The following is a 16,452-nucleotide window of genomic DNA, read 5'->3' on the forward strand; positions in this document are numbered from 1 at the left end:
TTTTTTAGGTCGGATCTGAATTTACTGAATTCAGATCCGACTCGATCCAATTTAAATTTGTAAAATTATTTGGGCCCATAAGAGTGCAAACAAGTTCTGAAGCCCTGAATGAATCGACCTGCACCGGATTCGAATATTTTGGATTGAATCCAGATTATACATGAATCCGATCCGACATAAATAATATGTTGGGTCAAAAATTGTAGCAGTGGATCGACCCAATCTCTATTGGGTTGGGTTTAGATCCAAAATTAGGACCCAAACAAGAAATCGGATTGGATCGGGGTCACTTATAATCCGACCCGATTTGGCCCGTAGCCCTAGCTACAGCAGCCAATTTTTTAACAGATATCTGAATTGACAAAAAAAGTAATATTACCTAAAATTATGGTAAATTACAAAAAAATTCTTCCAAAATGACATTCGGGATATTTTTCAATAGATAAGGTTCCTCCTGGCGGGGTGGGAGCCCAGTGAAAGCTGCTATGCGGGGTGGACTTATCCCTCCTCCCGTCTTCCCCTTTTCTTAAGCAAAAAAAAAAAAAAAAAATTTGGTTCCATTTTATTGGACTAGATTGTTTTACCTTTATCTTTTTTTTATTATATTTACCACGACTGGTTAACTTGGTCCGAGAGTCATAAAACGCTATCCCTGGGCTGAGCAACTTTCTGCCTCTCCAAATGCGGCTAGGAGACAAATTTAGACTAACAGCCAGCTTGCACGATATCAATGCAACTTCCAATTTTCTCAATTGAACTTAAATACTAGAAAATAAAATTATAATGCCGATACTAACCTTGACTCAGGAAATACAGTGAAACCTTCCAAATTTAAGATGCCAGAAAAGGAAAAATATGACGGCACAAGTTGCCTCATTGGCCATCTAAAAACATATTGCAGTGTCGTATCTAAGGTGACAAATGATATCATATTTCGATAAAAATGTTATAACACATACTAAAAGGTACAACCAAAAAGAAATTATCCCAGAACCAAAAGGAGAAGCAAGATTCGAGAGGCTAATAGAGCGGCAGACTAGATGGTTACATATGTGGCAATCCACTCAGGAGGCACCTTGTAGGCCGAGGAGAGGGTATCTAGAGCACTTTGGATCTGTTGTTTACTGATTCCATTGGGTGTATCCATACTCATAATGTATGAAATATCTCTTTCAACCCAAAAAAAAAAAAAAAAAAAGGTTGCAGGATGAGGAATCGGAAAGGGACCATGGTTATAGATAAATATGCAAGACTTGTCATGGGACAAATATTGCATGTGTAAAAACCTATGCATTGATGAATAATAGCAATTACAAACTCTCAAATCAAGTGATAATGATCATCTTTTGAAGCTGTGGAGAACACGGCGATTTGGTTTATCGAGCTGGCCTTTTTTTTCTTCTAAGTAAAGGATTCCAGAAAAGCCTCCTTTGATAACTACAACTCTAGAAAGCACGGCCCACTAACTGTACCAATAGATCGTTGCTCCAAGTGACCATCTGGCATATGTCAACTCCTCTGGATTTTGCATATAGTAGTGGCAACTGCCATTACCCCTTTGGGTATCCAACCCTACTCGATCCTAACAAGGTAGGTTTCACCCAACCAATTTAGACTCAGAGGCAGGGACAAGAATTTAAAATAGAGCCCATAGCGAGTCAAGGAGGACGCAGGTAATGGTATACCTGCCTTAAACCTGACCCAAAGTATTTATTAAAATATTTTTTTAATTTTTTTTTTTAAGTTAAAGAAAAATTTCATCAAACTGACTTGAACCGAATGGTGTTGGCCGTATGGAGCTGAATTATCAAAAACTGGAATAGCTCGAATATGGTCGGGTTGGTTCGGCCCTTTAACATCTCCCAAGCCCATCATCCAGCTTTTTAAGGCCTTTCGAGATGCTTCGACACTTCGATGCTTTAACGCATCCCAAACCCCCCAACACCCATATAGAAGGTCCAAAGTCTTAGGTTCTCTCTCCCTCTCTCCCTTCTCTTTGCTCCATTCCATGGCTTCACCCCACCAAGCTAGGGTTTCTTATGATTGAGTCCATTATTAGATGAAACAATGGCAGATGACCAATTGGCATTAACGACCGATGCCATCAACCTCTTTTCTCCCTCCCTCCCTGCCTCTCCTTCTCTCTCCTTCTCCTTCTCTCCCTCCCTCTCCTATGTCGGTACACCTCAGAACGGCATGGACAGATCCACACCATACCGTGCCAATCGTCGACCAGTACGAGTCTCGTTAGTTGAAGGTATCTTCGATTTTCTAAAGAACAATATTCTATTTGTTATTTATATTATTGTTAAATATTTGCTTCGTTATGTTATATATCTTAAAATTTTAGTTTGTTTAATGTTGTATGTGGTATTCTTTGGTTTGCATGGTAAAAAGGAAAAAGATGATTTTTGTAGTTTTATCGGCCTTAACTTATCCAAACTGCCCTATCTAACTCTAGGCAACAAACGTCAAACGACAAGGTGGTTCGGGGTACCCCGACCCATGCACCCCAAGGCAGCTATGGGGACGGGTATGTGATTCGCAGTGCAAGTGCAGGTAATGGCATACCGACCTTGGTTTCATCCATATGTGCATACTCACAAGCTTTCTATTCTAATGTCGAATTCTCTTAAAAGGTCATATCAGATGTTCATTTGCAAGCATATTTGTCTTTCCATCAAACACAAGTTTAAGGTGCGAAGGCTACCGTACTGGCAAACTCTTGTAAACTATTTATAAAACTTACTGGGTCCATAAAAAGCGATCAAATATAACTCGATTAGGATCTTATGATCATGGCGATGATGTTCGCAATTCGGCACAACCGAAACCCTAGTCGAAGAACTCTGGATTACATATACTTCAACCTGCCATCTTCTTAGGGTCAGGCAACTACAGCCAAGGAGTCTATGAGAGAGAAGCTCCCTATTTGCTTTTCCTCCCTCCCATTAATTCGGCAGCTAATAGAGGGTTAAATTTACAAGAAGATCGATCCTACCACAGCTCAGGAGCAAGGATTGGCATGTGCACTGATGAAGGGGGGGCTGTTCGAGCTCAAACAGGGGAGAAGGCGAGGTGGAACAACATCTTTCAAGCTGAACCAAGGGAGTATTCAGCCCTCTGCATGAAGTTCGCTTGTACCTATCTCTTCTCCTCTTCTCTCCTCTCTATTCATTGTTTTCCTTTCCTACTGTTGTCTCCTCACTCCTTACCTTCCTCTCCCTTCTTTGTATCAGTTTCCCTAGCACCATTTTCCTTAAAAAAGATTTAGGAAATCTTTAGAATGCTTCCCTAGATTCTTGTGTTTTCAGCCCTCTGCATGAAGTTCGCTTGTACCTATCTCTTCTCCTCTTCTCTCCTCTCTATTCATTGTTTTCCTTTCCTACTGTTGTCTCGTCACTCCTTACCTTCCTCTCCCTTCTTTGTATCAGTTTCCCTAGCACCATTTTCCTTAAAAAAGATTTAGGAAATCTTTAGAATGCTTCCCTAGATTCTTGTGTTTTCAAGCACAATCATCAAGGTCATTAGTCGTTTTGGCACCCATCACTTGTGTCAAAATCATAATCATCACTGGATTTTTCAAAATTAGTGGTAAAGGTGTATGACTGATTAGCTAGCATGACTATCATGGATCCATCTCACTAAACCATGCACAGCAAGTCTCCTCAATATATAGAACCTAGTAATTTGGATCAAGCCTGATTAGCCTGACTGTAGAGTTAATGTTGCCAAGCCAATGAACCATTAAGAGAACTAGATCTTCATGATGCATGTGTTAAAACATTCTATATAGATGTTAAATATAGTGCCTACTTACTCAATGCAGACTGCTTTGTCCAGCCACAAAGACAATTCATGAGGGATTACCCCTTTATTTCCGTCTCTAGGAAAGTTTTCATCAAGCATCTAAGAGATACATTCATGAACAGGCACATAGATATAACTTCCAATCGTACTTTAAAGACTGCACAAGAGCAAATTACAAACTTCAACCTTCACAACAATCAAGAGGATATATATCCAGCTGGGGAATTTCTCTCCACAGTAGAGAGCTGGAATTTGGCTTTACACCACACAAATTTAAAGACCACGGACCTGAAGCCATGAAACATGCACACAAGGTAGACTGCAGACATCTCTAACGCTTTCGCATAGCAAGAGCAGATATCACAACCAGGACCATTAAGAGGACTACTGCCACAAATGAGACCACAACAGCACCACTAATTTGTTGGCAAAAACCATCAAACCGTAGGCAGATGGCAACCCAGTTCGCTTTCTCACTACCACTGTGAGCCAAAGCCACTATTGCTGCAGCTGCTGAGGCTGCAGCGGCCGTCAGGGCTACCATTACCTGCATTTGTTAGGAAAAAACAACACAACGATAAGCTGCAAGCCTTATCAAATCTACGTAAATATTTCATCATTTGATTTATCCATAACTCGAGGGGCTAATACATATATAAGCAAAATTCTCAAGCACCTTGTAGAATGAGCTGTTTAAGAATTGATGACATGCAGGTTGAGACTTACAGTGTCAGAGATGAGGAGCAAAAGCCATGGACCTACTGCTTGTGGTCGACAAATGGTGATGATGGAGAGCGGAAGGGAGAATACAAGGTGGCCTGCTGCTATCGCATTCCCCACCACGAAGAACCTGAAACACACCCTTGTCAAGCAGCTGAGCTGTGTCTAATATTAATCATTTATTAGCTGAGCTCTATCTGTTAACATTGATAACCATTAGTTCATTACTCTGGGTAATCTTTTGTCTATGATACGGTCTAAATTCTGAGAGTTGTCAAAGTTTTCTTTATATTGCATGGCTTTAAACTCAAATGTAAGCATCTCGTTCAAGTGCGTCATACTAAATGAAATTGATACTAACAGTAAGGCTGGGAGATCGGAGAACTCAGCATGGAACTGATAGTAGTGAGTGAAGAAAGGAAGGGTCTCGTCAGTAGTTCCCATGACAATTGCGGCAGTAAGAGCAGCACCAAAAGCAAAGATCCTCAGAATGAAGCCGAAGAAAGCCAGGCCTCTCTTCCATCCTGCGCCATCCTTCGTCCTCCTAAAAATGGCAAAACGAGCTTTTTGTGCAGGTGCAGGGGGCGCAGAAGGGGCAGCAGGAGCTCTCGCCGCGGCATCGGCGCTCGGTTCCCCGATGGTGATCGCAGTCGAAGGGGCAGCTGCACCGCCGCTCATGTTGAGAATTTGCTTAGGTGGTAATGGATGAGAAATTGTGGGAGAAGGATGCTGTGTTGAGAACTGGTTCAGGCTGTGATTGAAGTGTCTGAATGGGTGGGTTATTTATAGAAGAGTATAAGAGGAACCAACAACTCATAAGTGTTGGTTCAGGGAATAGCTTACTTTAGAGTTATGTGAAGAAGTTGGAGGTGGTGGTGCAGTTTAGGGGAGCAGGAATGAGTAGCAGTTGTCAACTACCATCCACTAATGAAGTTCCAAATTTTTTGTGTTCATGGCCACTTTACAGATATTTACCTGGACACTCACATAAAGGAAAGTGATTTTTCTTTCCACTTACTAATCTGATGCAAGGGAATGAACAGTTTTACCGTAGAAAGATGCTGCATGGACATAAGAAATCGTTGATATCAATAATTTATTGGAAGCGTCAAGCCTCCAGCAGAATAACATTCCAACCTTTAACCTCGTTATTGGAGATGCAGGGAGGTTGGTAAGGAACAATTAAATGGTTGAACAAAAACACTGCAGCTATTTTGAACCTTTCTGCGAGGAAGAACAATGACCGGCCCTGTTGGCTTCAAAAGATGCTTTTGGTAAACAATCCAATGTCGGATTGACTACAACCAAAAGCAGCTTCCCTTCCATTAATCTAACTGCAGAACAATCAGGAAACTCAGCAAAATCCTCAACAGATATCACAGTCAAGACTCGAGACTGTTGCATCCACTAATGTCAACAGAGTTTGAAAGGCCCAGTAACAGGAACCACCCAGATATAACTTCATCTTTCAGCCATATGCATCTAAATGAAACCAAAGGAACAACTCCACTTACAACTATATATCAGATCCCAGAGTCTTTCGGCATTAGCAGGTAGGTGTCTGGAAATAGCTGGAAAAAGGGAGCTACGCAACCAGCAGAAATTTTCAACATACACAATTTGCACACCCATCTTCAGTAAAATCAGCAACAAAGAATACATAACAATAGTGACAATTGCGCCCAACACAACTTGCAACCTCAGTAAACCAACTGTTCGGTACAGAAGCAGTTATTCTAAAGTAAGAGATAAATAACCACGGAGAAAGATTATGTAATAGAATAATTACAACCATTATACAGAAAACCCAGCATCAACAGAACTAATTGAAGAGACAAAAATGTGTACCAGGCTATAGAAAACAATGGAGGAATTTTCAGCATGTAGAAATCCTTGGTTTGCAACTACCAGCCACATATGCTAACGTACCAAGAAGATTGTTTCCGAAGAGGGCCTCATTGCAAAGGCAAGAAAATTTATGAAGGTAGTAATATGTGCCTTCTGAAAGCCAAATATCCACGAGTCCATCATGATCTGCATGATGGAAGAGTAATGCCTCCACAGCATGCAGCAATTATAATATACAGCAATAGGACTATCGCAAATGTCAACAAGGCTCTGCAATGACAAAATACGGGGGGGAAGTATCAGCGCAGATGATAACTTGCAAGCATAAGTCTACGAGTAAACTTTATGGAGGAAAGGTTATAGAAGCAAATGCAAGTTTGTAAAAATAAATAAATGAATAAATAAATAAATAAATACAAGCATGCTCTTGCGCTGCCTCAGATATATCATCCAATGGTCTTGGGAGTTATCTCGGGGTCATACCAAGGTTCACAGTCTCGGCATTGGACTCTGTACAAGTCGGAGAATGGTAAGGTATTGTACTATACTGAACCGAACTGGTACACCAAAAAAATATTTTTTGTTCTCAAAGTTTTTAAGCTTCTTTTATTTGATTTTGAGTGGAAAAGAAGGTTTTGTGAGTTCATTTTTGATGTTTAATTGCAATATACTTTAATTTTTATTACATGCCTAGAGAATTGTGTGACTACATAATACATATTAACTAAGTATACTACAAAATTTGGTATGATTTGTTCGTATTTTTTAAATTTTTATCCCTTTATGGGATGAATAGAAAAAAGAAAATGGAAGACGGAAAGACCTAGATAGGAGGAACAGCTCACCCTTCGACTCTCTTCCTTTCTCCTCTCCTCCTCTCTTTCTCCTCTCTTACCATGAAAAAGAGGAAGAATGGGGTGGTGGATCCCTTTCTCCCCCAAGACCCTGAATGGGTATGGGGCCCTTATTGGACCGAACTGCTCTCGGTTTTGAGTGGTTCAGGCTGGTCAAGACTACTTCGCACCAATTCAGGTAAAATCCTGTACTAAGACCAAGAGCCATCCCAGTTTTGGTCAGTACGGTACAATACCAACCAAGCCAGATAGGTTTGGTAGATATTGCATTCCTTGCATCATACGCCTCCGCTCACAAGTTGGAGGTCATGTGTTTGAATCTTGAGTGATGTATCCTCTAGAATTCAGCTCATGTAATTATTCTATGAGTGGGATTTCTTCCCAAATGAAAATCATGGGTTTATGTTCTAATCATCTCACAAAACTGAAGCAAAAGAGGTGACAAGCAGACCATATTACTAACCTTGCTAGAGTGCAGAGTGGTGGATTATTATTGGCATTCATGCTTCACCATTTCCAGTTGGTAGTCAATGAAAAGTATGACACCTTAATTGAATGACACCTACCCATGGCAAAATCAACACTTGGGGTTGAAACAAAGAATAAATCATTTGAATTGATATGGCATTGCCAGTTGGTTCAGTGATAAAAAGCATCCCCAATACCCCTCACAAACAGAGACAGATCCAAACAACTGAAAGTGAATTGCAGCTAGGCTACTGCTTCAACACTTCTAAGACAGCAGCATGTTGAAGGCCTGTTACATAAATAAGCTTTCATCACTACCAGCATATGGCTGAAAGGGCAAAGTAGACAACCTAAAATACAGATCAGTAAAAAATGAGGCTTAAACCCTAACCTTAGTTTTAAGGATATGCTTAGCCAAACACCACTCTGTTTTAGGAGGTTGTGACTCTGAAGCTTGGAGTCCCCAGAGCCAAAATAGTAGTATCACCAATCACACTGCGAAAACTTTCTTGAAAGGAGCGATCAATCATGTAAACAAGTAAAACTGTGACTAGAGAACTCGAAAAGAAATCTTACTTATTTTTTTTTAATATATAAAAATAGTACAAAGAAATCCAGCCACAAGGAAGTGACATATTAAAGGAAGACAGAGAGCCCTTTGCTCGTCACAGTCTCACACAAAAAGAAGACTGATTAGAGTCCCTAAGCAGCACCAAAAATCACTGTTCCAAACTACTTGCTAATCAGGTTATGCCCGGCAAAAGAAGCTTATAGTACTGAGAACTGCACATTTTGTCTGTGAGCAAAATCAAAACTAGATTGCCAATAGACCCTTTCATTCCAGGTCTCTCCATGCTTTCTCCAACATCCATGTGATAAAATGTTCCATGAGCAGCACCACTTCCAACCCTGTTCGCAAAACTATTGTTCCAAGCTATCTTCCAATCCCCCATGGTCCTATGGAAGTATCCCAAATAGGATACACTTCCAAGGTACAGCACAAAAACCAAAAGTGAAACAATTAGGAAAGAAACCAAATGACCATCTAGTTTAATCATCTTTTCTAGTCCCAACACCAATCAAATTTTCTCTTCTTGTTTCCTTCCCTCTAATGGAAGGTCCCATGTCTTCTTCCTTGTTACATTTGCTGAGGGCTTTAATCCCTCACAGCCTCCCTTTTCCCTAATCAATTGAGAAAAGAAACTTGTTTTCATATCAATCTAACAGAAGAGCTGACATGCTGCCTATCTTCTGAAGCTAGGTTATTCAATCATGACCAATCAACCCATCTTTTCTCTCCAAATTCTCCTAATCATTTGTCAGTGCCAACTTCTTGTCCAAAACTTTCTAGCAAAGATGAACATACAATAATACAGCTGATCACATCTATATCTATGTCTGCCATCACCCCTTAAGGACATTCATAGATTGGTTAAATCCTCTAATGTCATGTCCTCGGCAAGTTATCCTCCCCACCAACCAAAACATATTCATCCTTCCAGTTTAAAGTCCAGACACAAATAGCCAAGGGATCCCCTACCCTCTTTCACAATCTCTTTACATGATGCTAAAGACTCATCCTTCTTATAAGATAAGAAAAAAGAAAAAGAAATACGTCAAGGTACGCCTTCTCGATACCGGGCCCCGTACCGGTGCCACTCAGTACTATGTTGGTAAGCACAATACGAAGGCCGGTCAAGTGTACGGAGTATCGATACGCTCCCCGTACCACGTACCGATATTGAACCGGTATGATATGGTATGTTCCGAACCATCCGGTTTGGTACAGTAAGGTATACCTTCATTATGATATAGGATTTGACAAGCAAAAACTCACTTTATCTATCCAACTATTTAATTAAACATCATACAAAAAACGGAGAGAATAATTTGACGTTAGGCTAGGCACTTACAAAAGCTTTGCATTTTTCATCCAAAGTGCTCGGCGAAGGCGCCTGGATTGCTTCCTAAAATGAAAGGAACTATCTTGCATTGTAGCAGTTTTGTCAACAAGAAGTGCAATTCGATCTCCTCTGTCCAATATCTTCTCTATATTTTCGACCATGATAGTGTGTACCTGCAAAATTTTAACTATCATTAGTTGACAAACATAACCATGTTGCAGGACCAACTATAAATTGCCAATCAGCAGAAAGATAAATGGTTATTATATAGTTATTTCTTAAAAAGATTCTACTCAGCAGAATGCATCTTAAGCATGATGAAGAGAGTACGGCTAATTAAGCAAGTTATTGCATACATATCAAACTGTAAGGATTGTTAGATAGTGGCAGCAAAGGCTTGACATGAGGAGGAAGGTAATATTAGTATCTAGATTAGACTTTCTGATGTTGCATTTTGGCCCCTGTTTTAAATGTAAAGGTTTAATTTCGATAAAGAACTACTACAATTTAATTATTAAATTCTACAACTTGAATTTTTAAATTTGGAACTTTGTAAGATGTATATAAAACAAAAATCTATTAAAAGAACATCTCTATCCTTCTATTGTTTCGGGCACAGACATCAGGCAAAACAACGGAAGGAGTTAAAACCACTAGACTTACATTAATGCATGTAGAACCTAAAGGAGCATCACAAGAAATCTAATCAGGGAACTCCACTTCAATAAAAGCCTTTCATCCCAATCATCCTGAAGAGTGACTAGCTTCTAAACATCCAAGTATATAAAACTTTAGGAAATATGAGAAAGTCAGCCAGGAAATACAGCTTCACCAAAAGAATTCCTTGGTCATTTGGTTGAAATTTAGCAGGAAAAATATAGTCAAGAAAGGAAGAGGGATCTAATATGATCCCTTCTTTAGCAACAATGAGCTAAATAGATGCACTTCATGCCTTGAAAATCACACTATTAAGCAATCAGACAGTTTGATGAAGCAAAGGTGATTTCAAATAGGAAAGGAAGAGGGATCAAATATAATCCCTTCTTTAGCAACAATGAACTAGAGGCACTCCATGTCTTGAAAAGCACACTATTAAACAATCAGACAGTTTGATGAAGCAAAGGTGATTTCAAATAGGAAGAAGTTCCAGAAAGTGAAAAAGTGTACCAGCAAGTGTCAAGGACTAGTGATCGATAGAAACAAATGTTTTTTTGTTGATATTTTATATGCACTCTAGTGAACCACTTAACACATTTAGTAATTCTAGAAACATCCAAATTGCTCTGAATGAACAAGCATAAAAAGGCTATAAATGCTTTCAGTGTCAATCACAGAATCCTTGAGATAGTTATCAACTTGTTTTTTTTTTTTTTTTTGGGGGGGGGAGGGGGGGGTATATGTCAAACACCAAACACCAACTACATTTTGCTATCCTAAAGAAGAATTTTCTTTTTCAGCTAAATTAGCATAACTTGCCTCGCTGATTTCACCTCGTACACGGTTAAGCGTATCTGCGCTTGGGTTACTGGAAAAGAACTCCATCTGCTGGTGTAGCACTCTGGAGAACTCATCATTCATCGCATAAGCTAATGCAGAATGAGCAACTCGGCCATAATTTTTCATGAACCTCATGTGGATATCCTCCAAGTATAAAAATGGAACCCTCCCTACAAAAATAAAATAAAATTAGAGAAAGTGAAGCAGAATTTTCCTAACGAACCTGAACATATAAAAAGGTGAATTAGAAAAGTCAGTGTATTTTCCTAGTCATTCAAATCATTTTTATGTGATAATTCATTAATAAATTGCATATTGATTTGAAAAGCAGCAGACTTGTTATTGATTTGCCCTTTTTGGCTTTCCATTAATTTTTCAATGAAGCAGACGTACAATGTGAGGAAAAAGGTAAAGGAGAAAAGTGAATAGAGATTACCCTTTGGTAGGAGAGGATGTGAAACATGAAGCAACATAGTAACCAGAAATAACTACTAAGTACTTAGCATAATAAACATCATGAAGTTGACATAGTTTCTAGGGGAAGACATCTTTCCTCCACATTATCACCTTTCCTCACAACCTCTGTTTCCAAAAAGTCCGTCAAGTAGGCCATCTTAGAGAATTCTATAAGATTCAAGAGATCTATGAATGTATATTTATCAACACAAATGGTCGGATAATTTAAAAGAATGAAAAACAATTCTTCCTCAGCTTAACATTCTATTATCCTTTCTAGATGGAACTGGGGACAGAAGATGCATCATGAGAAAGCAAAAGCTCTCCATGATTCTCATTGGAATATACCACTTAATTAGAGGGCATAGCTGTTCCAACATACAGACAGAAATATAAATCTAGCACCAACTTTTAAATTTACAAATAACCTAGAACTTACAATGAAATTTTATCCTCAAATCACAGGAATTCATAAACTTTCTATGAAGTATCTTTTAAAACCATAATAAAGATCAAATTGCATGAAGCATACTAATTGCTTAAATTAGTTACAAAACAATTTCTTGCATGCCTCATCCTTGGGAAACCCACTAGCTCATTTTACCTACAAGCCATGCCCTGCCTGGCCTTTAGCCCAAAAAAGCAAAATGTCTGGATTCATCAAATATCAAGCAGCAGATCAGTTGATGTTGGTAGAAGTGTATGAGGGGGTGCAAAGGTACAGAAAGATATCAAATGTTGTGTTTTATTCATGATCTAGATCTCTAGTGATGTAATTTGTTGATCATTGATGAGCCCTTTAATGCATTGGAAGATCATCTTTATATTTCAACTCATTTACTGAAAGAATGATAGCCAATTACCTTATATGGGACTTAAAAGCGATTCACCTAATATATGGGTATACACCGCTTTTAGAGAGAAGAAAGCAGGAAAATAAAGACTTGTCATGATTTTTTTTTTCTTTAAAAAGGCAGCACAAAAATTATGAGCAGAAGATTGTTTATCCAAAGAGAAAGGAAGAAGGAGAAAGAAAAGGAAAAACAAATAGTCCATCCTTTTTTGAGGTCCACATAAGTGTCAACTAGCTTAGAGACAATCATTTTTATTTTTATTTTTATTACTTTATAGTTGGCTTGGTTGCTCATTTACTCTTGAAAATCATTTCTCCGGGTGTTTCTTTCAAGGAAAACTAAAATATTAAAAAGCATTGTTAAGTTTTCAGAAAACGTCAATTTTCGTTTTCAAAAAAAAAAACACTTTGTAAAATAGAAAGGAAACAAAAGTCTTCCGACACATATTTGCCCCAACCACATAAAAAACAGTTTTCTCATGCCTCGATTCTCAACATCCAATTCTTTTAACCCTATGAAAGAAGAAGACCCTACCCATCATCTCATTAGCCACCAGTCAATGATCATTAAGGCCCTGTTTAAAATTGCTATTGGTAGTAGAGCTTTTGGAAAGTAGAGCTTTTAATAAAAAGTTATTTGCTGTTTAGTAACTATATTTCTAAAATGCTATAGAACTTTAACATGTGTTTGGTAACTAAACTGAAAAAATGCTTTTAGTATGAAAAATAAAAATAAAGAACATTGTAAAGTATTGTACAATAGAATATAATACAATATAAGATTATATATTATTGCATACTAAAATATTATTATATAGTATAACATTATTATAATATAATACAATATGATATAATACTATATTGTAATATAATAGTATTATAATATAGGTGCAATATAACATTGCATAATATAGCATAATATAATATAATGTAGTAATATAATATAATATATTAGAGTAATATAATATAATATAATATAATATAATATATAGTAATATAATATGATGTTATATGATATAATGCAATATGATATATTATATTTAGAATACAATAATATGATATGATATGATATAAGATGTAATTATGAGATTTATTCATGGGTATTTTGATCACCACAAAAATTTCATTAAAACCAAAACAGCTTTCTAACAAAGCCAAAACAGTTTCCAAATTTTTTACCGAACACCACTATACATCTAAAAGTATTTTTGGAGGGCCAAAAAGTGCTTTCTAGCTCTCCAAAAGCTATGCCAAAAGGGCTTGAATTAGAGTCCATACCACCAAAATCTGGCTAGGTCTACTGCTAGATCTACCTATTAACTCTATCTTTTGGTCCCTCTCTCACTCTATCTATCTATCTCTCTCCATCCCCTTCCCCAACAATCCCACAAACACTTCTCCGCATCCACCATGATTGCCATCGCTCCATCCATGCACCCTCAATATTAACCAAAGCGAACTCAAGAGGTAACCTCATCAATTTTGCCTACTCCTAATTGCAGACTTTGATTAAATTCGCTATCTATCTTCCATTTAAACTTAATCTGAGATTTAGGGATCAACAAGTTGTGGTGTTGAACCTGTTTCTATATCACATTCCTATAATTCATCATGCTCTGATTCCTTGTACCACTTTGAACAGTAACTAACATAAAACCTTTTATTCCCTGTAAGGACTAAAATACCCCATAGTAGCATTCCCCTAGATATTTTGTGGTTGTGATTGGAACCAATAATTAAAGCTTCTTTGAGATGAATAACCAATATAGATTGATTCTGATTACCAGAATCATAATTTTATACCAATCTCCATGTGAAACCATACATCTAGGGGCCAATTTGATACACTCAAAAATTTGCAACCATCAAATGCTTTTGATAGCCTCAGGGTTACCAGGCAAACTCTATTGGAGTTTGGTACGTTTTTCGAAGGAAGCATTTTACACTTTCTCCACAATATGATTCCAAAAAATTGGATTCGCTGTATATATAAAATGATCCTTCCAAATACAAATCTAAGCTAATATGAAGTTTATGAAAGGATAAATTGGAGCCTAGTTCATGTGTTTAAGGAATTGAATTGGTATAAGAACTCTTTTCCATGCTTTTAGTGGAAGAACATAAGTTTGATACCCCATTAATCAAATACATTAAAGCATGAGGGTTTCATGAGATCACTGGTTCAAGTGTTTCTTCAACAGAAGCCCAAGCAATCTGGGCCCCTAAAAAATCTACACTCCAGTCAAAGTTACCCCTAAATACATGATGCACCCAAACTTGGATCAACCTATGGTAACTTTTTTCTGAGAGAGAATATGGGAGGGAGAACCACCTGCACAATAATCACCTAGGACCCAAAAATCAGGGATGCACTACCCAAGATTCAAACTCAGAACTCATGGTTGATAAGTAGAGACTGTATGGCAATTGGGGCAAGCCCCAGCTCATCAACCTACAGTAACTTGGCATGAAGGGGAGAAAGACCCATCTGCACAATAATTACCTAGATCCCAATTATTGGAAATGCACTACCCAAGATTCAAACCCAAAACCTATGGTTGCTAAGCAGGGGAGTAATGACAACTGGGGCAAGCCCCAGTTAATCAACCTTCAGTAACTTGGCACGAGGGCTCTATCATATGCAAATTCTGGACTGGCAGACCTCACCCTCCCTTTTTGTATTTTTTTTTTTAAATGGCACTATACGCTAAAAGAAATAATAATAACCACACCTACTCTCGTAATGACACCCTTACGACCACAACTTACCTGTGGATGCTACAAACATGCTCTGATCCCCTCTAAGATTAAGCATAATAATGGATGCACCTGTGAAAATAAATTTTACATAAAGTGTCTCTACAAACCTATAAAAGTACACTTTTTTCTTGATTAAAAGAAGTTCCTGACACTTGAATGTATCTAGGATCAACTCATTGAGCTCACATAGTCATCTTTATGCCAACAAAATCTACTTCGGACGGCATCTTCTTCAAATAGAAAATTACTGCAAAATTCTTAGTATACACGAGCAAATCAAACAAGCTACAAAAACAACTCACAGGAATCCCTAAAAACTCCCATGTTTTTCTCAATAACCAATCAAAACCCTCGACCTCAGACAAAATACGCCATCAATCAACACCACATCAAACTAAAATCCTTTAGAAGGACGAACCGAAGAAATAAGATCAACAATTGAAAGGAAATAGTGGAGAGGGGCATCGAACTTACTTCCGAAGGTATCGTTGGCCATGCAGAGGAAGGTGAGGCCATCGGATCGGAGGACGTGGAAGATGTAGCGGTCCTGGGAGAGGCAGAGCCTGGAGTCGGAGTCCGGGGGGAGCTTCTCGAGGATCCGCCGGGCCACGGCACCAGTATTGCCCGTCACGGCGGCGAATTCCGAAAGGATCACCGTCCCCCTCGCAACTACGGCGTAGAGGATCGCCATGGCGGGAGGAAGGGGCCTCTCCCTCTCTTTCTCGACCCTTTCTGGCCCGGTTCTTAGGGTTTTGGTGGCGAGGATGGCCCGCCGAAGAGAAAGGAAGCGTGATACCCGCCCTTCCCCAGTCAACACACAGAGGGGCCCCGCACTCGGTTTTTCACTTGAGGGCGAAATTGGAGGCCGATTAAATCGTTAATAGCAGCACCGAGTAGTGGTTCTTCTTTTTCTTCTTCTTCTTCTTCTTCTTCTTCTTCTTCTTCTTCTTTTTTTCTTTTTTTTTTTCTAGTATAAGGTTGGGTCGGATTGGCCCATGATTCGATCCGACCTGGTTAGATCCGATCCGATCTATTTTAGAGAATCCGTGGATCCGGATTGGGTTTTAAAATTAGACTCGTTCTATTTTTCAACCCAATCTCGACCCGATCCGGACCCGACCCGACTCATTTTTTTTTATCAATTTTGAATCGTTTACCCATCGACCTGATCCGATCCGATCCAACCCGAACCCGGATTATCCATTTACACCTGCAGCCCACAGGCAGTGCCGGCTCGAGCCTTAAGCGACCGAGGCGGTCGCCTAAGGCCCCCGGCCCAGGG

At 38.8% G+C, this 16,452-nt stretch overlaps 2 protein-coding genes across 4 annotated transcripts; both read right to left on the minus strand.

Moving 5' to 3' along the window:
* Nucleotides 1-3,877: 3,877 nt before the first annotated feature.
* Nucleotides 3,878-5,890, minus strand: LOC103718888 (casparian strip membrane protein 2). The gene is made up of 3 exons (XM_008807889.3): nucleotides 4,892-5,890; nucleotides 4,537-4,660; nucleotides 3,878-4,357 (listed from the first exon to the last, which is right to left on the minus strand). Exons 1-3 carry the CDS (start codon nucleotides 5,206-5,208, stop codon nucleotides 4,142-4,144), a joined length of 657 nt encoding a protein of 218 aa, XP_008806111.2. The 5' UTR covers nucleotides 5,209-5,890; the 3' UTR covers nucleotides 3,878-4,141.
* A 283-nt stretch (nucleotides 5,891-6,173) lies between these two features.
* Nucleotides 6,174-16,023, minus strand: LOC103718887 (vesicle-associated membrane protein 714). 3 transcript variants are annotated; one of them, XR_005506949.1, is made up of 6 exons: nucleotides 15,645-16,023; nucleotides 11,081-11,271; nucleotides 9,614-9,777; nucleotides 8,092-8,195; nucleotides 7,696-7,989; nucleotides 6,198-6,648 (listed from the first exon to the last, which is right to left on the minus strand). XR_005506949.1 is itself a non-coding variant. In XM_039115902.1 (4 exons), exons 1-4 carry the CDS (start codon nucleotides 15,859-15,861, stop codon nucleotides 6,558-6,560), a joined length of 663 nt encoding a protein of 220 aa, XP_038971830.1. In that variant the 5' UTR covers nucleotides 15,862-16,023; the 3' UTR covers nucleotides 6,174-6,557. The 3 variants fall into 3 exon arrangements, 1 of the variants encoding a protein (XP_038971830.1); XR_005506948.1 differs by having other exon boundaries at nucleotides 8,092-8,204; XM_039115902.1 differs by lacking the exons at nucleotides 7,696-7,989; nucleotides 8,092-8,195 and having other exon boundaries at nucleotides 6,174-6,648.
* Nucleotides 16,024-16,452: the final 429 nt, after the last annotated feature.

The sequence above is a fragment of the Phoenix dactylifera genome, unplaced genomic scaffold, assembly GCF_009389715.1.
Source record: "Phoenix dactylifera cultivar Barhee BC4 unplaced genomic scaffold, palm_55x_up_171113_PBpolish2nd_filt_p 000026F, whole genome shotgun sequence".
Classification (NCBI taxonomy): domain Eukaryota; kingdom Viridiplantae; phylum Streptophyta; class Magnoliopsida; order Arecales; family Arecaceae; genus Phoenix; species Phoenix dactylifera.